Source organism: Myotis nattereri, assembly GCF_964212035.1.
Source record: "Myotis nattereri genome assembly, chromosome: 4".
Taxonomy (NCBI): Eukaryota; Metazoa; Chordata; class Mammalia; order Chiroptera; family Vespertilionidae; genus Myotis; species Myotis nattereri.
The window spans coordinates 102,485,636-102,508,452 of record NC_138079.1 but is presented as its reverse complement, the minus strand read 5'-3'; the positions used below and the strand labels follow the sequence as shown (position 1 = coordinate 102,508,452).

The 22,817-nt window shown below is 55.3% G+C and overlaps 2 protein-coding genes across 3 annotated transcripts; both read right to left on the bottom strand.

Moving 5' to 3' along the window:
* Nucleotides 1-1,650: 1,650 nt before the first annotated feature.
* On the bottom strand, nt 1,651-14,042 carry LOC308517444 (mastin-like). Of its 2 annotated transcripts, XM_081088589.1 has the most exons (8): nt 13,946-14,042; nt 6,041-6,205; nt 4,242-4,396; nt 4,082-4,142; nt 3,719-3,899; nt 3,218-3,489; nt 2,199-2,335; nt 1,651-2,113 (listed from the first exon to the last, which is right to left on the bottom strand). In XM_081088589.1, exons 3-8 carry the CDS (start codon nt 4,242-4,244, stop codon nt 1,949-1,951), a joined length of 819 nt encoding a protein of 272 aa, XP_080944715.1. In that variant the 5' UTR covers nt 4,245-4,396; nt 6,041-6,205; nt 13,946-14,042; the 3' UTR covers nt 1,651-1,948. The 2 variants fall into 2 exon arrangements, with proteins under 2 accessions (XP_080944715.1, XP_080944716.1); XM_081088590.1 differs by lacking the exons at nt 4,242-4,396; nt 13,946-14,042 and having other exon boundaries at nt 6,041-6,085.
* LOC308517446 (mastin-like) lies at nt 13,817-21,687 on the bottom strand. Its single transcript, XM_081088592.1, has 5 exons — nt 21,587-21,687; nt 19,448-19,605; nt 19,276-19,326; nt 18,416-18,535; nt 13,817-14,831 (listed from the first exon to the last, which is right to left on the bottom strand). Exons 1-5 carry the CDS (start codon nt 21,594-21,596, stop codon nt 14,772-14,774), a joined length of 399 nt encoding a protein of 132 aa, XP_080944718.1. The 5' UTR covers nt 21,597-21,687; the 3' UTR covers nt 13,817-14,771.
* Between the last annotated feature and the right edge of the window lie 1,130 nt (nt 21,688-22,817).

The window sequence follows — 22,817 nt, the reverse complement described above, 5'->3', positions numbered from 1 at the left end:
TGGTCTCACCAGTGAGGGGGGCAGTGTGGACCAGCGCGGCCCTCAGAACCTGACCTGCTTTAGGAATAAGTGCAGATGCAACCAGTTCAGATGGGGTCAGAGTGGAGGGGGGAGGCCCTAAATCCAATGACGGTTCCTTGTAGGAAGAGGTGAGGATGCGGAGAGCAGAGAGGGGTGGGGAGGACGGGGTGGGGGTCCAGGGGTTCCTCCCCAACCAAGGGTCCCAGCACCACCAGTAGCTGCAGGAGGAAGGAGCCTGGGATTAGGTGTGGCCCCAGAACAACTTGAGTGCGAGCTCCTGGCCTCCAGCCGCTAAGAGGATGCATTTGTGTTGTTTTAAGCACACACTCCCCAGTCGTAGGCTGTCACTGGGACCCCAGGACACCACACAGGGGGAGAGCCTGGTAGTGACTGAGGTGTGATGTCCTCGGAAGGGCATGGCCCTGCATGGAGTCTCCATTCCAAGCCCTCAAGGTTCTGCTTGTCACCTCAGACAAGGGGAAGAGGCCAACGCCTGTGGGCCCTCCCAGGGTCCCCATGGGCACTGACCTGGCCTGCAGGGGTCTCTTTTGGGGGACAAAGCCCTGCTGGCTCAGTGTCCCCCACCTCTGCAGGCCCAGGGCTCAGTCAGAACAGATTTCAGAGACCTGCGGCAACACGCCCTCCTGTCCATCTCCAACCTAGGCATCTGGCTTGCCACCTTCCCTTACTGCTGAGCCCAGGAAGACAGGTGCTGGGGTGGTGATTCCAGGCAAGTGTGTGTGTTGGTGGGGGGGGGGGAAACAGCAGCCCTGATTCCATCTTCTCATCCTCTGGAGAGAGAGCCCTGCGGGGCCACCCCGTGGCCATGCCAGCAGACACAGCCGCAGGCCCAGGTGTGTCTCACTCCAGCCTTCCTTCCAACACCAAGTTCTAGGTCCTTCTCCCTCCTCTGGGAGCGCTGGCCTCTGAGTGACTCAGACCCCCATTCTTAACCCTGGAAACACTAAAGGTCTGACTGCACCCTCACCCAGGGAGGAAAGCCCTGCAAAGACTCACAGTCCCCCTGAGCCCAATGGCAAGGAAAGCAGCCCACACCCTCCTGGCGGGCACAGGGGACCTGGATGTGTGTGGACCACCTGGCAGCCGCCAGTACACCGGGCCCCGTGGACAGGCAGTCACTTAGGCTGTCTGGTCCCGGGCCCCTGCAGGTCTGCCCTGCTCCGGAGAAGCTCAGGATGGGAGACTGAGGATCTGGTGGAAATGAGGCTGCACTTCATTTGGTCCCAGGAGTTGATCACATTGGAAAATGGGGGTTCGGCGCGCCCCCGGGTCAGAGGGAGCAGCGGTGACCATGGAAACACAGCACCTCCTGTTTGCATGCGGCCATGTCCAGGTCATTAAAGCCTCCATGACACACTGACTGCGACTGAAGGAGGAACAGGGGCGGTCTGCACCCTCTGGGGGCGGCCCTCCGGGCTGTGGCCTCCAGCCCCGGGCAGCAGACTCCCCCCTCACCCCAGCCAAGAGAGCCGCCAGGTCGCCCTCTTCCAGCTGCAGCCATAGCTGCCCCTCCACCTGGTCCCCCTCCCAGAGCCTGGGCTCCCCCAGCAGCCGGACCGCCCACTGGCCGCCTTGGCCGCGCCCACAGGTAAGTGCACTGAGTCCAGAGCAGTTTCCATGCAGTTTAATGAGCTCCAGAGGGTGGGAAGGAGGCAGGAAACCTGCAGAGCCCGCGGACTTCAGAGCACATCCCGCCTCTCCCTTTTGCCTGTCAGGGGAGAGAGGCTGATGGAGGTGCTGAGGCGGGAGGATCTCAGAGCAGGTGGGGGGGGGGGGGGTTGGGGAGGGGTGGAGGAGGCGCTAGGGGCAATGAAGAGCTGGCACTGGGAGGGAGCAGGGCGGGTCCCCAGGCACCCTGGAGGGCCTCTCTTCATCTCATGGGCAGCATCCATGCCCGGCCCCGGGCTCAAGGAGAGGAACGAATATGACCGCGGATCCAAGGCAAAAAGGATGTCACTCGTGCATAGACGGTAGGAACGTTGGGAACACAGTACTTGGGCCCGAAACTCACCACGCCTACCTGGAGCCAGGTACCCCTCCATTTACAGACCAAGGGGCCCCCAGAGTCACCCTGTGGGAAGAGGAGACAGGTGGTCAGTACTCAGGGCCCCTGCGGCGAGGAGCAACGAACGGAGGACACAGTCTGGGGGTCTCACAGAGCAGGCGCCCCGGCCTTCACTCCCGGCACACAGCATGTCGTCCTGGATAACATTGCCATATTGCTGCCGACAGATCTCATCCGCCACAATGGGGACCTCCACCTCCTGCAGATTGTAGGGCGGCGGCAGCGGCTCTGTGAGAAGAAGCCCAGTGAGCCTGTGGTCCTGAGGGGCGGACAGGCACAGGCCGCGGGTTCTAGAACCACCGGCTGAGCCTCAGTGCCGCCAGGGGGACCAAGGGAGTCACCCAAGTCCCCAACTGTCTGCGTTCACTCGAGGCCAATGGGCTGATAATCTCTAGGCTGACACTGTGGGCACCAAGCTCCAAAAAGAAACAGGGAAATATATTTTTATCCACAAATAATTTCTATTGGGAAATATCAGAGCAAGTGCTTTCCCCAAGAAATGCAGAGTGAGGGGCCCTACTAACAAATTTGACTTTGTCCATTTATAGTGAATCCTTGAGCTCGTCACTGAAGTTCTCTCTCCTCATTCTCCATCCCACTATGGAGACTCGGGGAGAACGGGGACGCCCGGAAGGGGAGACACAGGGCCTGGTGCAGAGTGAGGGAGACAAATGCCCATGGCACCCTGGCCAGTGTTTCCAGTGGTGAGAGCACTGGCCTCAAGGGTCCCAGGTGTGATTGTTGGTCAAGGGCAAGTACCTGGGTTGCAGGTTCAATCCCCAGCCCCAGTTGGGAAGACAACTAATAGATATGTCTCTCACATCAATGTTTCTCACTCCCCCTCCCTTCTACTCTCTCTAAAAATCAATGGAAAAAATATTTCAGGGTGATATTTTTTTAAAAAGATGCCCATGGCCATGCCTCACTCTTGCTACTTTGGTCTCTGCTCCTTAACAGACTCCTCTCGAGCTGTCCGCCTCCTACACCCAAGGGAGACCCCGGAGGGACCCCAGCTCAGACCCCAGCTGAGCCTCCTCTGTAAAGCCTGGCCCGGCCCCTGCATCGCCCTCAGTCTCCTCCTCCCACTCCCACATGTCACCTGGTTCTCACCTCCAGGAGCAATGTCGCCCCAGCCAGTCACCCAGCACCGTGTGCCTGGGGGGAATTTGGAGGAGGCTGGCGGGAGGCGGATCCACCTGACGAGGTTAGATGGTCGCACGGGGGCCTCCAGTTTGAGAAGTGCCACGTCCGCCCCACCTACTGCTTTCTTTTCAAGCCTGTACTTGGGGTGGCGGATGATCCTGGCCACCGGCACACTGTCACTGTATGAGGGTCTCAGTCGTCCTAGTTGGACCTTCAAGTCCCGAGTCTCTGGGTTTCTCCTGGGGACAGAAGGCCAAAGGCTTCTGAGAGGCTGTGGCAGGGAGTGGGCCAGCCCCTCAGAGCCCAGAGACCTCCCCTCTGTGGTGGGCAAGGGGAGCCCCAGGAAGCTGAATCCTGGTGGGGGATCTTCAGCCACTCAGCCCAGCATCTGCCCCCCACACATCACATGCCTCCCGATTTGTCCACCCCTCCACCCCCGCCACCGGGTGCTGGCAGAGTCAGACTTACCCTGGAATGCAATGGGCAGCGGTCAGCACCCACTGGGGATGGATGAGGGAGCCCCCACACCAGAAAATCCACTGAGAACTTGATTGATTCCTGACCCACAGGCCCACCTGCCACGGCCACGCCCCATTGGCAGCATCATGCCCCCCTATGATGCCCACCAGCTCAGTCCCTGGGCCGGGATCTGGGGAAGCAGAGGAGGAGCCATCAGGGACCCAGGCACCGCTGCCCGGCACTCAGCATGGCCCCATCCTCAGTCCCTCCCAGAGCCACCCTCAGAGGGGGATCGCCACCCATCCCAGGGGCGGCCTCTGAGAGGTCAGTCAGGGGTTAGGAGAAAAGCCAGGCTTGGGGGTCAGGACCCACCTGAGGTCACAGGTACGGAGCCCCCCAGGCAGGGGAGAGTCAGGACCAGCAGCCACAGCATCTGCAGGGGGAGAGGGGAGTGTAAAGAGCCAGTGAGGAGATGTGGGGCGGGGACACAGCCTGGGAAGGGAGAGGATGGGGCTTTGAGCAGTGTCCTCACCATGCCAGGTCTGTCTGCCTTCTGTCCTGGACTCTCTGAGCCCCTTTATCCTCCTGCCAGACTGGCCCAAGGGGAAGCCGCCCTCCTTTGGGGTGGAGCATGGGAGGTGGCGGGACTTATCTCTTCAGTGGGACCAGTGGTGACCAGCAGACCAGCTATCAGATAAGAAATACGGTGTTTCCTCTCTGAGAAGACACTCAGTATTGGTGCTGGAACCCCAGCTGGTTTGGCTCAGTGGGTAGAGCGTCAGCCTGTGGACTGAACGGTCCCAGGTGCGATTGCAGTCAAGGACACATACCTTGGTTGCAGGTTCCCCAGCCCTGGTTGGGGTTCATGCAGGAGGCAAACAATCAATGTGTCTCTCTCACATCAATGATTCTTTTGTCTCTCCCTCTCCCTTCCACTCTCCCTAAAAATCAATGGAAAAATATCCTTGGGTGAGGATTAACAAAAATAAAAATAATAAAAATATTGGTCTGGAGATATTTCAGTGGTAAGATGACAGTTTGCACATGAAAAAAAAAGAAACGAGATGCTTTGCCTCATCCTGTGCACTGAAGGGTCTCCGGTTCGATTCCCAGTCAGACCTCATACCTAGGATGAGGGTTCATTCCCAGATCGGTACAAGTACAGGAGGCAACCGACCGATGTTTCTCACATCTCTCTCCCTTCCTCGCCCTAAAATCCATAAGCATATCCTCAGGTGAGGAACTAAATAAATGATAAGTAAATCAGATGCTCTGAAACAACACAGAGCAAGAGGCACGGATGGGGGCTGGCACCTGAGCCAGGAGCAGGGGCGGGGCCAGGGGGAGGAGAGCAGCAGGCCCAGTGTGCCCCTGCCCCCCTCCTTCTTTTGAGGCTCACAGTGTCCCCCAAAAAGGACTGACTCACTGGACCTGCAAACAGAGTTAGCCAGCAACACCATGACATGGAGGAGGCAGCCTCCCTGGAGCCTTTAGAGGGAGTGGGACCTGCTGACACCTTGATTGTCGATTCCAGCCTCCAACACTGTGACAGAATCAAGTTTTATTTAAAGGTCCGGGTCTGTGGCATCTGTAACGGCCGCCCCAGGACACTCAGACATCTGCTCAGCTGTCCTCATACATCCTATGCATGATCAAGCTTTGTCAAAATACACAAGAAAGGGTGTGAGAGGTGCCAATTTAATGCTAGTTCTCCTCACCTTTCCTCACCTCCTGCACACGCCAGCACCCCGACAGCGCTGGGAGCCAACCCCCTTCTCACACTCCCTGCTTTCTGAATGGAGGAGCTGTGTCCAACCCCAGGCAGAGGCCGGCCACCTGCCAGGGACAGGCTTTCCTGCCCTTTGACATTCTGAGAATCATTCTCCACCAAGCATGGGACAGGACCAGGCAGTGGTTTGAAAGGAGAAGGAAGAGGGGTTCCCACACTCCTGAACCACTGCCCGGTCCTCTGTCCCCCGTGAGCCCCGGGAGGAGACCATCAAGGGATGCTTTGCAGCACTTAGAGAGCTCAGGTCTCTAGAAACCCTTCATTCCCTCCTGGGGCCAGAGTCCCTGTCATCCTTGCTGAGATGTTGGTGTCTCCGGGGACACCTAGAATCTTTAGCGGACACTGGGGATCTGGACAGGAAACAACCAGGATCCAACATGGCCGGGGGCCCCATGGTGGGGGGAGCGATCACCCAGGAGGGAAGGGGCTGGGCTCCCAGACCCAGCAAGTCCCACAGGCCCAGGGGCGAGACCTCTGGGTGATAAGGGAGGGCTTCCTCCATCCCTGCCTCTGGTCTGGACGGAGCCCCCACCTTCACCCACCTCAACAGTGGATGTGGGTTTGGGGCTGGTTCTGAGCCCAGATGACAGGAAGGCAAGTCACAGCGGTGTCAGCGAGAGGCCACAGGCCCCAACGCCCAGCCTGATGCTGGACCCAGGCTTCCCGTCCGCCGGCACCAGGCTGGGCGATAACCAGCTGGGCCAGACCTGGGAAAAGACGGCATTTGAGCATTAGGAGCAGATCTGCCCGAAACTGAAACAAGAGTTTTGAGGGTCGGGGGGCGGGGGGGGGTGGGAAATGTCATGACTATCATTAGCAGATAATACAATCTTCCTCCCAGAAGAGCCAAAAGCCTCAATGAAAAGGTTTGAAGATTAAGTTTCCCAAGGTTTCTAGATGGAAGACAAACATTTTACACACAAATCAGGAGAGAAAGAAGGAGAAACTCATCTTTAACCTCAGGCATAGCTAATGCGATGCCATATGGTAGAGACCCTGTTCACGGCCAGGTCCATACATTCCTGATCTAGAGTCCGTGACAACCACAAAACTTCCTTAAAGAGGACACTCACATGATATAAAATGTCATTTAATGTTGTTAACAAGAGACGGTGTTATCCAATATCAACTCTTCCAAACTCCCAATAGAATGTGAACTGCAGGCAAGTCTGGAACATTCAAAGTGACCCCCAAGTTTGCCAGGAGGAAAATACAGGTGGGGGTGTCCCAGGAAGCCACAGGGGAGAGTGAGGCAAACTAGGCAGTTGGTACCATAAAACTGAGGGAACGGGAACTGAGTGGCCGTCCAATGTCACAGGGCGGGGGAAGGGCCCGGCCGACCTGCCCATCCGCCTAGACCAGTGATGGCGAACCTTTTGAGCTCAGCGTGTCAGCATTTTGAAAAACCCTAACTTAACTCTGTGCCGTGTCACATGTAGAAACTGATTGATATTTGCAACCATAGTAAAACAAAGACTTATATTTTTGATATTTATTTTATATATTTAAATGCCATTTAACACAGAAAAATCAACCCAACAATGAGTTCGCGTGTCACCTCTGACACACGTGTCATAGGTTCGCCATCACTGTCCTAGACCCAGCCTCAGTGACAGCACAGCAGCAGACAAATGCACGGTACCAGCTCACAGCAAAGAAGGAGGAGACGGCATCGGTGAGGGGCCCTGGGAATCAGATGGGGGGGATGAAGAAGGGGGGCTTGGGGAGAAGTGCAACCCCCTGTTCTGGTGCTTGGGTGAAGCCACCTCCCTGTGCAGGACACAGGCAGATGGGGCCACCTTGAACGTGAGGGACCCAGGCAACTCAGGTCTTGGCAGGAGCTGAAGAGGGTCACCCAGCTCAGAGGAAGGTGGTGAGAGCCAGGAGGCTGGAAACACGGTCAGGACCCAGGCCGTCCTCTCCCTCCTGCAGTCGGGGTCACCCCAGGAGGAGGGTGAAGGATCATCTCTAGAGAACCTCTGGTCCCAGCCAAACAGAGGACTGGCATCTGGGAGGCCCAGGTCTCCGCCCAGTCATCTTAGAACAGAATCAGCTAGTCCACCAGCCAACCAGGCTGACAGATGCGAGTCAGCATTGGAACTGTTAATAAACGCAGTTATTTCTGTTCCTTAGAAAAGTGTTCTTGCACCCAACTGGTGTGGCTCAGCAGGTGAGTGTCAGCCCAGGAACCAAAAGGTCCCTAATTTGATTTTGATCAAGGCACCTACCCACGTTGCTGGTCCAATCCCCAGTAGGGGGCGTGCAGAAGGCAGCTGATCAATGATGTCCCTCTCTCTCTCATTGATGTTTCTATCTCTCTATCTCTCTCCCTTCCTCTCTCTAAGTATACTTGTGTATGGTGGTAATTTATAGAGAAACCAGCCCAAAACTTAGTGATTTGCTCTTACATATGAAGAAAACTGTTGGGGCTGACCAGGAAAGCATTGAGTTGGAAAGTTAGAAACCAAAGTAAAAACAAATGAAAAAAAAGTTATTCAAACCTATTCAACTGGCAATGATGAGAAATAGAAGAAGTTTGAGTAAGTTTTCAGGGAGGTAGGAGAAGACACTGCATTTATGAAACAAGGATTACATACTGTTTTCTTCTTATAGCAGATAATAACCAAGTGCCTTTGGACATTGAAAATATAACAAATTAATCCGAGCCAGTGGTTAGAACAATAGTCAGAACAGTGGCCCACTCACCTAACGGTCACCGGTTGGATTCCCAGTGCAGGTTCCCTGTGTGGGAGGCAACCAATCAATGTGTCGCTCTCACCTCCATGTTTCTCTATGTCTCTCCCCCTCCCTTCCACTCTCTCTAAAAAACAATGGGGAAAAAATACAGAAACTGATGAACAAAAATACATCCAGAGACAAATGGCGGGGGGGGGGGGGGTGGCGGTTAGAGAGCAACCATAGGACTTGTACGCATGCATATTAGCATAAGCAATGGACACAGACACTGGGGCAGTGAGTGCTTGCCCAGGGTGGGAACAGCTGGGGACAGGGGGGCAGGGAGGGGTCAATCGGGGAAAAAGGAGACATGTAAACCTTTAGACAATAAAAAGAAAAAGACACCTAAAAATAAAAAAGCTGAAAAAATATCCTTGGTGAGGATTAACAAAATCAAGAAATTTCACTGAGGGATTTTCTTGTCAAATCCAATTGTGTCGTGTAACCGAAGGTTAGTTCTCTTTTCAATCAAAGCAAAAGAGTTTAATGATAACTTTTACTTCCACAAACCCGTCATCAAAACCTGAAAGTTAACCTGTCATGTGCCCTGAGAAGTCCTGTGAGTGTGACTGGGGGAAGGGCTGTACATTGATAAGAGCTTACAGCTTGAGGATGCTGCGTCTCCCACCCACGGTCAGCACATATCTGTCCATGTTATTTGGACCTTAAGTCCTTTAGCTCAGCTGGACAATGTCCTCTCTGAAATCTTGCACATGTTTTGTTAGATTTCTTCCCAGGTGGTTTGTAGTAGTCACTGGAAATGCCATCTTCCTGATTCCTCTGCTCAGTGGCCATGGGCCGTGTCTAGAAGGCCTGTGGGATTTCAGCGCGGGACCTGCGTTGATCGTGGGCAAAGCTGCCTCGCCGCACTCAGACTAGTTCTAACATTGTGAGCTGATGGCTTTGGTTTTCCGTGTAGAGCGCCGTGTTGCTCCTGGAGGTCTCCTCTCCTCCTCCCTGGTCCTCACACCTTTTGTGTATTTCTGATGGCTGTGTGCTGCCTGGAGTCACCTGCCCTGTCTGGGCCTCCCTGTCCATCATCCTTCACTCAGGGGCGGGGCTTCCAGAGCGTCCCACCTCCCCCTTCTGCCCCTTCACCAGAAGCAGGACATTTGCTGTGGCTCTGGGAAAAGTCACCCTTACAACATTTAGGAAGTCACCTTTGGCCCAAGTTTGCTAAGAGTTTTATCACAAACTGTGGTTGAATTTATCAGTCAAAAAAAATGTATTTTTCCATATCTATTAAGGTTATCAGATGGTTTTTACCATCTATTTCTGCACCGTTAATGTGGTAAATTGCGCTAATTGGGGTTCAACCGCGGTGGTTGCGACCTTCCTGGGTTATCTGGTAATTATGTTACACACTGGGAGTTGGGTTGATAATGTTTTACTTTGGGTTTTTTCAATCTATGTTCATAATGGAAATTGGCCTGAAATTGTCCTTTATTCTATGGGCCTAGTTTTGTTCTCCAGAGAGTGTGCCCGGGAGCGGCCTCTCTTTCTGTCCCTGGAAGATCGCTGGGCCTTGAAGTCTTAGTGTAATTCTCCAGGAAGCCATGCTGTGGGTAACTCCCCGTGTTGTACTTTGTATTTTAGTTCTGGGTGGATGTTCCCCTCCCAGACGCCGGCCTTTCATGATTATAAATCTGGTCCCGCTTCCCTTTCTCCTGAAGTCAGTTCTCAGGAGTGATATTCGCTTAAAATGGTCCATTTCACCTGATGGCAAATTTGTTTAATGTGGTTGTTCATAATAACCTCTTCTGAGTTTTAAAAATCTCTGCCCTGCCCATGTGTCTGGTCACCTCTTTATTACTAACTAGAGGCCCGGTGCACAAAAATTTGTGCACTCGATGGGGGACGGGGGTCCCTCAGCCCGGCCTGTGCCCTCTGACAGTCTGGGACCGTTCGGGAGATAACGACCTGATGGCTTAGGCCTGCTCCCGGGTGGCAGAGGGCAGGCCCAATCCCTAGGTGCAGCCCCTGGTCAGGCTCAGAGCAGAGCTGATTAGGGAGTTGGGGCGCCGCCTCCTCTCACGTACAGGGCAGGGTCGATCAGGGGGTTGGGGAGCTCCCCCCTGTCACGCACAGAGCAGGGCGGATCAGGGGATTGGGGCGCTGCCCTCTATCACCCACAGAGCAGGGCCGATCAGGGGGTTGGGGCGCTGCCACTCTCACACTCAGGGCAGGGCCGATGGGGAGGTTATGGCTCTACCCCGTCACACACAGAGCAGGGACCGTGGGGGGGGGGGCGGTTTGGGGCACCGCACCCTGTCATACACAGAGCAGGGCCGATCAGGGGGTTGGGGCGCCACACCCTGTCACACACAGAGCCGCAGGGCGATCAGGGGGTTGGGGAGCTCCCCCCTATCAGGCACAGAGCAGGGCTGATCAGGGGGTTGGGGTGCCTTCCCCTGTCACGAACAGAGCAGGGCAGATAGGGAGGTTGTGGCCCCGCCCCCTGTCATACACAGAGCTGCAGGGCGATCAGGGTGTTTGGGCGTTGCCCCCTGTCACACTGATCCCGGTGCCGGGAGGTCTCTCAGTTCTGCTGATCCCAGTGCTGGGAGGCATATTACCCTTTTACTATAAAGGATAGAGGCCTGGTGCACGGGTGGGGGCCAGCTGGTTTGCCCTGAAGGGTGTCCTGGATCAGGTTGGGGGTCCCCACTGGGGTGCCTGGCCAGCCTGGGTGAGGGGATAATGGCTGTTTGCAGCTGGTCACACACCCTTCAGGGTGGGGGTCCCCACTGGGGTGCCTGGCCAGCCTGGGTGAGGGGATAATGGCTGTTTGCAGCTGGTCACACACCCTTCAGTGTGGGGGTCCCCACTGGGGTGCCTGGCCAGTCTGGGTGAGGGGCTGAGGGCTGTTTTCAGGCTGGCGGGTGACTGAAGCTCCCAACTGCTCCTTTTTCTCTTTTTCTTTTTTTTCTGGGCCAGCTTTGGCTCTGGCTCCAGCTCTGAGGCCTCTGCTGCTGAAAGCAGGTATCTGGTTTGTTTGGGTTCTATAATCTAAACACTGTATCAACTCAAGCTGAGATCCCGGAGGGCTGAAAGCAGGTTTCTGGGGTTTTGTTTAGCTTCTATATTTGTAACAATGTTTCAAACTGCAAGCTCAGAGGCCAGCAAGGCAGGCAGGGAACGTTGGTTTCCTCCGTCACTGAAGCAAGCAAGCCTCGTGTTAGCTTCAAGCTGCCTGGCTGCCGGCCGCCATCTTGGCTGGCAGTTAATTTGCATATCTCGCTGATTAGCCAATGGGAAGAGTAGTGGATGTACGCTAATTACCATTTTTCTCTTTTATTAGATAGGATATTATTTGTGCATCATGTTTCCTGCCTGATGGATCTTGCCACAGGTTTGCCTATTTCATTAGATTTAAGGAACTCACTTTGGGCTTTGCAACCCTGTAATTTCTTTATTATCTAGTCCAGGTGCTTCTCTTATTTGTTTTAAATTACCCCTGACTTTCTCCCGTTGGTTAGCCTGTCTTTTATTCTATTCCTTATGCTCTCTTTCGGTTTCCTCTGACATAATTTTTCTCACTTCTTGACTTAAACATAACATTCTCTGTTCATTCTCTGACCATTTCACTCCAGATAAAAATCATGTCCCTTTGAATATGAGGAGGTGGTATTTTCACCATAGTGAGTTGTATGCTTTTTAATTTCATTCTGACATTTCTTTGGAAGTATATTTTTTAAATTTCCAGATATAGGAGGGCTTCTGCCCATTTTTGATATAAGTGTGAGAAAGCTTAAAATAACAAAGTACCTGTTGTCTTCCAATACAAGGCAACTGTAAGAGACCTCTGAGAACAGAAGTTCAGGCTCAGTATTTACCGAGGATGTAAACAAAGGCAGAGAGATAAAATGTCCAGCGTCAGTAACAAAAGATGGTTCACAGCACGCCCCTCATAAATTCAGACAGGGAACTTGGCAAGTGGCCTTGTTGCATGGTGTTCAGCTGTGATCTGCTCCTGTTCAACGTCTATCAAAGTCATATGTGACCATGTAACTGCAAGTATTCAGACCTTCCCAATCCATGCAACTGAACAACCACACACACACACACACACAAACACACACACACACGCAGAAGATGATGCATGGGCACACGTGGAGGGAGGCCCTAGGAGGCTCCGGGGCCGGGAGACCAGCCTGGGACTGAAAACTCAGTCCTGGGTGGCAGTGTTCCTGTGGGACCCTGGGCTTCCCGCTTCTTCCCCAGCCCGCCCTGGACAAGGGGAGGCAGCCCGGCCACTGCACCTGGCACTGCTTCTGGCAAAACTGATCTCCTCAGGGAGAGCAATCCAACTACCAACCAGGACGCTGGGAAAGTCGCACAGGGAGGCGGCTGCACCTCCAGCTGCGGGGCCTGTGCAGTAGGAGCCCAGCAGGCAAAGCCTAGGGAGCCCAGGTGATGCCAGTCAAGATGCCCGCCCATTAGAACACAGTAGGGACCAAGGGGTCGGGGTCTCCTGGGGGAGGGAGAGTGGACAGTGGAGAGCAAGCAGGAGGCAGGAGGGGATGATGCAGGTGGAGCCCCCACAGCCTGAGTGTCACAGGCTGGCACCCAGGTCTAGGACAGAGGGCCTGGCTGTGGGAGGACAGCCACCAGGAGAGGTGCCAGGGAGCAGCACACAGAACTCGGGGGCCTCCGTCAGAGCCCCGGCGGGCACTGCAGAGGTGGAAGCCGGTCACAGGCGCTGCCCTCAGTGAGGAGCAAGGCCATCCTGTGGACACAGAGCTGCGCTGTGGCCTGTGTCCCTCTGAGCCGTCGGGCAGAGTGAGTGAGGTCAGTGTCATTGTCAGTGTGGTCACAGGTGTCCCGTGGTTGGTGGGGCCTGAATGAGACAGCCAGTGCCATGAATGAGGGCCTCCAGGAGCCATCCCTGCCCCGGGTCCAACACCTCCATTGTGACACGTGAGGACCCGTGGATGCTGGCACATTGCTGCCCCCTCAGCACCCCCACCCGCCCTCGCTGGTCCAGCCTCCACTGCAGTGTTGCAAAATGGGGCTGTTAGGTAACAGAAGCTGTGCCCTTTGCCCACCTGCCCTCAGCCCTCCCCTATCAGGGCTCAGACATCCTCATCACAGCCCGGCTTTGATCCTGACCCTGATGCCCACGCAGCCCCACCCTCACTCTGTGCGTCCATTCCTGTCACTCAGACCGGCACCCTGGGACCCCCAAAGGCGGCCTAAGGCCCGAAGGACTCCTGCTCAGAGCAGCATTGCAGGGCACTGCCCCCCTCCCTCCCACACACAGCTGCTGGCCTGAATGCCCACGTGCACTTTATCTCAGCATCCCCTCTTCTTATCTTTTTTGTTAATCCTCACCCGAGGGTATTTTTTCCATTGATTTTTAGAGAGAGTGGAAGGGAAGGGGAGAGAGAGGAGAGAGAAAAGCATCAATGTGAGAGGCATATCAATTGGTTGCCTCCTGCAGGCACCCCAACCCGGGGCTGGACATCAAACCTGCAACCCAAGCACATGCCCCTGACTGGGCATCAAACCCAGGCCTCTTCGCTCTGCGGTCCGACACCTCAACCACTGAGCCAAACCAGCCAGGGCCCCCTCTTCTTTTTAAATTTATTTGCAGATACACACCGCGTCATAAATACAGACATCATGACAGCTTTGTTATTTTCCTTATTAATTTTATCCCCACCCTTCAACCCTCTCCCCTTGGGCCACCACCGACTTGTTCTCTGTACCTCTGGGTCTGTTTCTGTTTTCTTTGTTCATTTGTTTTGTTCTGTTTTAGATTCCACATATGAGCTGCTCATTTCTCAACATCTTTGCAAACATGTGGTTTTGTTGCACTTTTTCATTTCCTCCTCCCTGATGAGGGTGGCACTGCCTGTCCGTTCCTTCCCTCAGATTTCCTCTGATTGTGGAGGAGCCCGTCAGTGCTGGTGGCCGCTCAGGGGCGTCTGAGAATGGCATGCGGTGTGTTTCCCATTAGTGCTTGTTTCCTGTGTCCCACACCATTCCTCCGAATTAGCATTTCTTCTTCCTGGAATAAATCCTTAAGTAGCTCTGTTAATGAGTGCCTGCGGGTGGTAAGACACTCTGTGTGTCTCCTGTTTTGTAACATCACTCTTTTTCCCCCCTCAATACTGTGTGACAGTTTATCTGGGAATAAAATTTTGTGTTGATGGTGATGTTTCCTCACCACTTCCAAGGAACTGCTCCAGGTTCTCCTTCCACCTCCTGTTGCTGATCAGCAATCCCCTGCGTCTGATAGTCATTTCTTTTTATGCTAAACTATCATTTGTCTCTCAAATTCTAATGATGACAATTTGCAGTTTTACCAAAATGGATTTAGGTGTAGAATTTGTGTTTATTCTGCTGAATTTTCACAGGGTACTTTCCACTGGAGGTTCACAATTTTTCTTTGATTCTAGAAATTTCTCAGATATTTATGTACCAACATGATGTTTTAGTTTTTCAAGACAGTTTTTTTTTAGTTGCTAATAAGAGGTTCTGAATGTCTAATGAGCCGCTGAAGTTGAGAGTCTAATGAGGCTCTCAAACCATCTACCAAGATGCTCTTTCATATTTTATGGTATTTTTAAAGATTCCTCTGTTTCTGAGATGCTAATGGTGAAAACCAAACAAGCCGACATTCAAGCTCACTCTGAGAATGGCCCTCCGCCCCCTCAAATACCTTCCAAGCTCATGCGTCTGTCCCCAACACCTTTGTCCCCACCACCTCAGTCCCCACCTCCTCTGTCCCCACCTCCTCTGTACCCACCACCTCTGCCCCCACCACCTCTGTCCCCACCACCTCTGTCCCCACCAGCTCTGTCCCCACCACCTCGATCCCCACCACCTCTGTCCCCACCACCTCTGTCCCCACCTCCTCTGTCTCCACCTCATCTGTCCCCACCTCCTCTGTCCCCACCACCTCGATCCCCACCACCTCTGTCCCCACCACCTCTGTCCCCACCTCCTCTGTCTCCACCTCATCTGTCCCCACCACCTCTGTCCCCACCTCCTCTGTCCCCACCTCCTCTGCCCCCACCTCCTCTTTCTCCACCTCATCTGTCCCCACCTCCTCTGTCCCCACCACCTCGATCCCCACCACCTCTGTCCCCACCACCTCTGTCCCCACCACCTCTGTCCCCACCTCCTCTGTCTCCACCTCCTCTGTCCCCACCACCTCTGTCCCCACCACCTCTGTCTCCACCTCATCTGTCCCCACCACCTCTGTCCCCACCTCATCTGTCCCCACCACCTCTGTCCCCACCCCCTCTGTCTCCACCTCATCTGTCCCCACCTCCTCTGTCTCCACCTCCTCTGTCCCCACCACCTCTGTCCCCACCACCTCTGTCCCCACCTCATCTGTCCCCACCACCTCTGTCCCCACCACCTCTGTCCCCACCTCATCTGTCCCCACCACCTCTGTCCCCACCACCTCTGTCCCCACCTCATCTGTCCCCACCACCTCTGTCCCCACCTCATCTGTCCCCACCACCTCTGTCCCCACCACCTCTGTCCCCACCTCATCTGTCCCCACCACCTCTGTCCCCACCCCCTCTGTCTCCACCTCATCTGTCCCCACCTCCTCTGTCTCCACCTCCTCTGTCCCCACCACCTCTGTCCCCACCTCCTCTGTCTCCACCTCCTCTGTCCCCACCACCTCTGTCCCCACCACCTCTGTCCCCACCTCATCTGTCCCCACCACCTCTGTCCCCACCACCTCTGTCTCCACCTCATCTGTCCCCACCTCCTCTGTCTCCACCTCCTCTGTCCTCACCACCTCTGTCCCCACCACCTCTGTCTCCACCTCATCTGTCCCCACCTCCTCTGTCTCCACCACCTCTGTCCCCACCACCTCTGCCCCAACCTCCTCTGTCCCCACCACCTCTGTCCCCACCTCCTCTGTCCCCACCACCTCTGTCCCCACCACCTCTGTCCCCACCTCCTCTGTCTCCACCTCCTCTGTCCCCACCACCTCTGTCCCCACCACCTCTGTCCCCACCACCTCTGTCTCCACCTCATCTGTCCCCACCTCGTCTGTCTCCACCTCCTCTGTCCCCACCACCTCTGTCCCCACCACCTCTGTCCCCACCTCATCTGTCCCCACCACCTCTGTCCCCACCACCTCTGTCCCCACCACCTCTGCCCCCACCTCCTCTGTCCCCACCACCTCTGTCCCCACCTCCTCTGTCCCCACCACCTCTGTCCCCACCACCTCTGTCCCCACCTCCTCTGTCTCCACCTCCTCTGTCCCCACCACCTCTGTCCCCACCACCTCTGTCTCCACCTCATCTGTCCCCACCTCCTCTGTCCCCACCTCCTCTGTCTCCACCTCCTCTGTCCCCACCACCTCTGTCCCCACCTCCTCTGTCTCCACCTCCTCTGACCCCACCTCTTCTGTCTCCACCTCCTCTGTCCCCACCACCTCTGTCCCCACCACCTCTGTCCCCACCTCCTCTGTCTCCACCTCCTCTGTCCCCACCACCTCTGTCCCCACCTCATCTGTCCCCACCACCTCTGTCCCCACCTCCTCTGTCTCCACCTCCTCTGTCCCCACCACCTTTGTCCCCACCTCATCTGTCCCCACCACCTCTGTCTCCACCTCATCTGTCCCCACCTCCTCTGTCTCCACCTCCTCTGTCCCCACCACCTATGTCCCCACCACCTCTGTCCCCACCTCATCTGTCCCCACCACCTCTGTCCCCACCTCATCTGTCCCCACCTCATCTGTCCCCACCACCTCTCTCCCCACCACCTCTGTCTCCACCTCATCTGTCCCCACCTCCTCTGTCCCCACCACCTCTGTCTCCACCTCATCTGTCCCCACCTCCTCTGTCCCCACCACCTCTGTCCCCACCACCTCTGCCCCCACCTCCTCTGCCTCCACCTCCTGTGTTTCCACCTCCTCTGTCCCCACCACCTCTGTCCCCACCTCCTCTGTCCCCACCACCTCTGTCCCCACCTCCTCTGTCCCCACCACCTCTGTCCCCACCACCTCTGCCCCCACCTCCTCTGTCCCCACCTCCTCTGTCCCCACCTCCTCTGTCCCCACCACCTCTGCCCCCACCACCTCTGTCCCCACCTCCTCTGTCCCCACCTCCTCTGTCCCCACCACCTCTGCCCCCACCACCTCTGTCCCCACCTCCTCTGTCCCCAGCTCCTCTGTCCCCACCTCCTCTGTCCCCACCACCTCTGTCCCCACCACCTCTGTCCCCAACTCCTCTGTCCCCACCACCTCTGCCCCCACCACCTCTGTCCCCACCACCTCTGTCCCCACCACTTCTGTCCCCACCTCCGCTGTCCCCACCACCTCTGTCCCCACCTCCTCTGTCCCCACCACCTCTGTCCCCACCACCTCTGCCCCCACCTCCTCTGTCCCCACCTCCTCTGTCCCCACCTCCTCTGTCCCCACCACCTCTGCCCCCACCACCTCTGTCCCCACCTCCTCTGTCCCCACCTCCTCTGTCCCCACCACCTCTGTCCCCACCACCTCTGCCCCCACCTCCTCTGCCTCCACCTCCTGTGTTTCCACCTCCTCTGTCCCCACCACCTCTGTCCCCACCTCCTCTGTCCCCACCACCTCTGTCCCCACCTCCTCTGTCCCCACCACCTCTGTCCCCACCACCTCTGCCCCCACCTCCTCTGTCCCCACCTCCTCTGTCCCCACCTCCTCTGTCCCCACCACCTCTGCCCCCACCACCTCTGTCCCCACCTCCTCTGTCCCCACCTCCTCTGTCCCCACCACCTCTGCCCCCACCACCTCTGTCCCCACCTCCTCTGTCCCCAGCTCCTCTGTCCCCACCTCCTCTGTCCCCACCACCTCTGTCCCCACCACCTCTGTCCCCAACTCCTCTGTCCCCACCACCTCTGCCCCCACCACCTCTGTCCCCACCACCTCTGTCCCCACCACTTCTGTCCCCACCTCCGCTGTCCCCACCACCTCTGTCCCCACCACCTCTGTCCCCACCACCTCTGTCCCCACCACCTCGATCCCCACCACCACTGTCCCCACCACCTCTGTCCCCACCACCTCTGGCCCCACCACCTCTGTCCCCACCACCTCTGTCCCTCTGCCTGGAGCCCCTCCCCCCTAATGACCACTGTTGCTCGTGCTTCATGAGCTGGGCCCCCTCAAACTCTCCGGGCAGGTCCAGGCTGGACATGCCCTGTGTCACCCCAGCTCTGTCTTCCGCACTCACCTCCACACCGTGTCCCACACTCACTGCGGTGCTGTTTTTATGTCTGTCCTCACCTCCCTGTGGGATCCAGGGGCCCAGGAACCCACTCAGTGACTCCTTGACCCCGAGACCTTGTCCATGCTGGGCACATGTGATCAAGGATAATTAAGGGAGGGAGGGGAGGATGGAAGTAACACGTATGAAGTAAGAGAGAGAGAAGAAATAGAAGAGCAGAAAAGAAAATAAGAAGCAGTGGAAGGAGGTCTGGGAGGAAGACAGGAAGAGGAAGTGGAGGGGTGGAGGGCGGGACACTGGGACAAGCATAACCCACATGAGCTCCCAGAAATGCCATCACAGGGAACTGAGCCCTGGAAATCCCCTCACACCCGAACACGGAGACCTGGGACCCGGGGACTCTCAGGGAGGCCCCCACTGTGCCCTCCGTCACCGTCATGATGAGTCCATGCCACCGTCTCAGCCACGGCTTGGAGTGGCTTTTCCAAGTTTAATAGGAATCAGGGGGTGAGCAGGAGGCCATGGGCCCAGGCCCCTTTCCTGGCCCCCCTACTGTGAGAGACACCAGCCTGCGGAGCATCTCCTGTGTCTGCCACCCCAAAGTCAGGACAGGAGGCTCTTGACACAGTGGAGGGTGAGATGAAGGGTGAGGAGGTGGGAGGATGAGGCTGGATTTGGGAAAGAACAGGGGAATCAACAAGGAAGATTGAGGGTCTCCCCATCATGGGACCCCTGCCTGGCCTCATCTAGGATCCAGGGGGCGGAGGGACATACTTCCGGATCCAAGAAATGTAGCTCATCACCCGGGCGTACACCCCAGGGAAGTCGCGATGACCACAGCTGTATCCCCAGCTCACGATCCCTACCTGGACCCAGGTGCCTTCCCAGCTGCACACCAGGGGGCCCCCGGAGTCACCCTGTGGGGAGAGGCAGGACTCAGTGATCATCTCCACACGGGCCACTGCATGGAGCTTCTGAGTCCCGATTCCCGGGGCCAGGAGGGCACGGAGGACAGAGGACGGGGCAGGGGGGGCTCACCTGGCAGGAGTCCTGGCCCTCACTCCCAGCGCACAGCATGTCATCCCTGATGATCTGGCCAGTGTTGGTGGAAGAGTTCTGGTAGCGCTGGTTACAGACCCTGTTCCCCACCATGGGAACCATCACCTCCTGCAGCTGGTAGGGCGGGGGCAGCGGAGCTGTGGGGAGGGGCCGGCTGAGAACCAGGGCTGGTCCAGGCTTCTGCTCCTTCCCAACAACAAGGTACTCCTCTCACGCCTTCTGGGCCACCCCGGCCATCAGCCAATGGCACAGGGAGTCCCTCTGTGGGCCCTGACTCTCGGGTCTAGAGCAGCTACACCTGCCCTGGGACTGAGCTCCCAGCATCCACTACACCCATTCAGTTCTAGGACGCAGGATTTCATCAGCCACAGTCTGGGCTCCACAGGCCTGGGAGTGTTATCCCAGGATTGTTCTCCTTGAAAAGGAAGGGATCAGGGCTCATCCCAGAGAAATGCATCACAACAGGAAGGAAACACTTCTGCGTTGATGGGTTGGGTTTTCCTTCTGATTGAGGGACCTGCCTCTCGCTCCCAGACTGGCTCATCCTCAGGAGGACAATCCAGGTCCACCCACCCCCACGGGGCGAGGGGAGGACCCAGGCAGAGCCGCGGGAGGGCCTGTCGCCTGCAGAGCAAACACCTGTGTCCTCAGTGTCCATGACTCTGATCATGAAGCCCCAGCTCTGCACACATGTAGGCTCAACAGGAAATCCCCCCTCTAGTAACCAAATGTAGAATTAGCACATGGCCCAGAACTTCCACGCCTAGTCTGTGCCCCAAAGAACGGAAAACAGGGATTCAAGGTGGAGACAGAGTCGGTAAAAGGTACACTCACCTCCTCCCAGGACCAAATCGGAATCACAACTAAATTACAGACACTCAGCCTGAATATCCAACGGAAGACGGGCTGAAAAGAGGGCTCCTCATTACGGACACATGGAAGGAGCCACAGGAGACGGCAGGGAGGGCGGAGACACAGGAAGGGCTGCATTGAGAGTTAGGAGGGACACCTCAGCTGCAAAGGTCCCCTCTGAGAAGGGAGGGGTCTCCACCCCATCCTGAGCCCCCAGCCTGGAGCACCAGTGCCTGGAAGAGGAGCTTCACAACATCTGGCTGTGACCATCCGTGGGGACTGCACTTGCCAGAGTGAGACAGGGGACTGCCAGGCACCCAGACGCCCTTTTAAAGGGCCAGTGCACAAACATCTCATTGGCAGCTACTCAACCTGGGCTCCAGAAGAGCGACAGCGGCCCAGAGTGGGCGGGACCCACACTGGGAGAGACTGGGCTGTATTCCTCTTTGGAGAGGGCTGGAGCAGCAGCCTCCATTAACCCGTGCTGAGTCCCTCTCTCACATGCCTTGTATTGGAGGACAACAGGCTACATTGTTATTTTAAGCTTTCTCATACTTATATCAAAAATGGGCACAAGCCCTCCTATGTCGGAAACTTAAAAAATACAATTCAAAAGAAATGTCAGAATGAAAATTAAAAAGTATATACAATTCACAATCGAGAAATTCCCAGCTACTAATATTCACAGGGACTTGGTGACTTGTACCTGGAGGGAAATGACCAGTCCTTTCTGGATTTAGTACAAATAGAACAGAGAATATCATGTTTAAGTCAAGAAGTGAGAAAAATTATGTCAGAGGAAACTGAAAGAGAGCATAAGGAATAGAATAAAAGATAGGCTAACCAACAGGAGAAAGTCAGGGGTAATTTAAAACAAATAAAAGAAGCACATGGACTAGATAATAAAGAAATTACAGGGTTGCAAAGCCAAAAGTGAGTTCCTTAAATCTAATGAAATAGGCAAACCTGTGGCAAGATCCATCAGGCAGGAAACATGATGCACAAATAATATTAGTAATAAAGAGGAGACCAGACACATGGGCAGGGCAGAGATTTTTAAAACTCGGAAGAGGTTCGTATGAACAACCACATTAAACAAACTTGCCATCAGGTGAAATGGACCATTTTAGGCGAGTATCACTCCTGGGAACTGACTTTAGGAGAAAGGGAAATGGGACCAGATTTATAATCATGAAAGGCCGGCGTCTGGGAGGGGAACATCCACCCAGAACTAACATATAAAGAACAACCCGGGGAGTTACCCACAGCCTGGCATCCTGGAGAATCACACTCAGACTTCAAGGCCCAGCGATCTTCCAGGGACAGCAAGAGAGGCCGCTCCCGGGCACACTTTCTGGGGAAAAAAACTAGGCCCATGGAATAAAGGACAATTTCAGGACAATTTCCATTATGAACATAGATTGAAAAAACCCAAAGTATAACATTATCAAACCAACTCCCAATGTGTAACATAATTACCAAATAACCCAGGAAGGTCGAAACCACCGTGGTTGAACACCAATTAGTGCAATTTACCGCATTAACGGTGCAGAAATAGATGATAAAAACCATGTGATAATCTCAATAGATATGGAAAAATACATTTTTTTTTGTTGATAAATTCAACCATAGTTTGTGATAAAACTCTTAGCAATCTTGGGCCAAAGGTGACTTCCTAATTTGATAAAAGTGTCTTTCCCAGAAGCCACAGCAAACGTCCTGCTTACCTGGGGCACACTGGCAGCCCCACCCCTGAATGAGGGATGAGGGACAGGGAGGCCCAGACAGGGCAGGTGACCCCAGGCAGCACACAGCCATCAGAAATACACAAAAGGTGTGACGACCAGGGAGGAGGAGAGGAGACCATCAGGAGCAACATGGCGCTCTACACGGAACACCCAGACCATCTGCTCACAATGTTAGAACTAGTCTGAGTGCGGCGAGGCAGCTTTGCCCACGATCAACGCAGGTCCCGCGCTGACATCCCACAGGCCTTCTAGACACGGCCCATGGCCACTGAGCAGAGGAATCTGTAAGATGGCATTTCCAGTGACTACTACCAGCCAGGGCGAGTGAAATATATTTTGTTGACACAAAAACTGAGAAAGTGCTAGACTTGCACAAGTTAGTATCCCCTCTCCCCTCCCCAGTGTCTCCGTTTGAGCACCTGATTTAAGATGAATAAGACCTGAAAGGTTTGGAGTGGCCGGTGTCACTCACCTATGATGCGAGGCCATCATGTATCAAAAGAACTTTATTTCAGGCACCTGGGTGCAGGTGGGCTGAGGCTGAAAAAGCAATCAGCGGTGACTGAAGGTGGAGGCAGGGTTTTGTTACCTTCCGCTGGCTGCAAACACTTCTGCTGACATAAGGGTCCGGTCCTTGGTTCCTCCCATCACCAGAGGTCTAGTGTTTATCTAGGCTATGCCAGGCTCAAGGCTGCAAACTTTCTGCAAGAATACTGCTAAGCACATAAGTTTTCTCTGCCCTGTTTTAT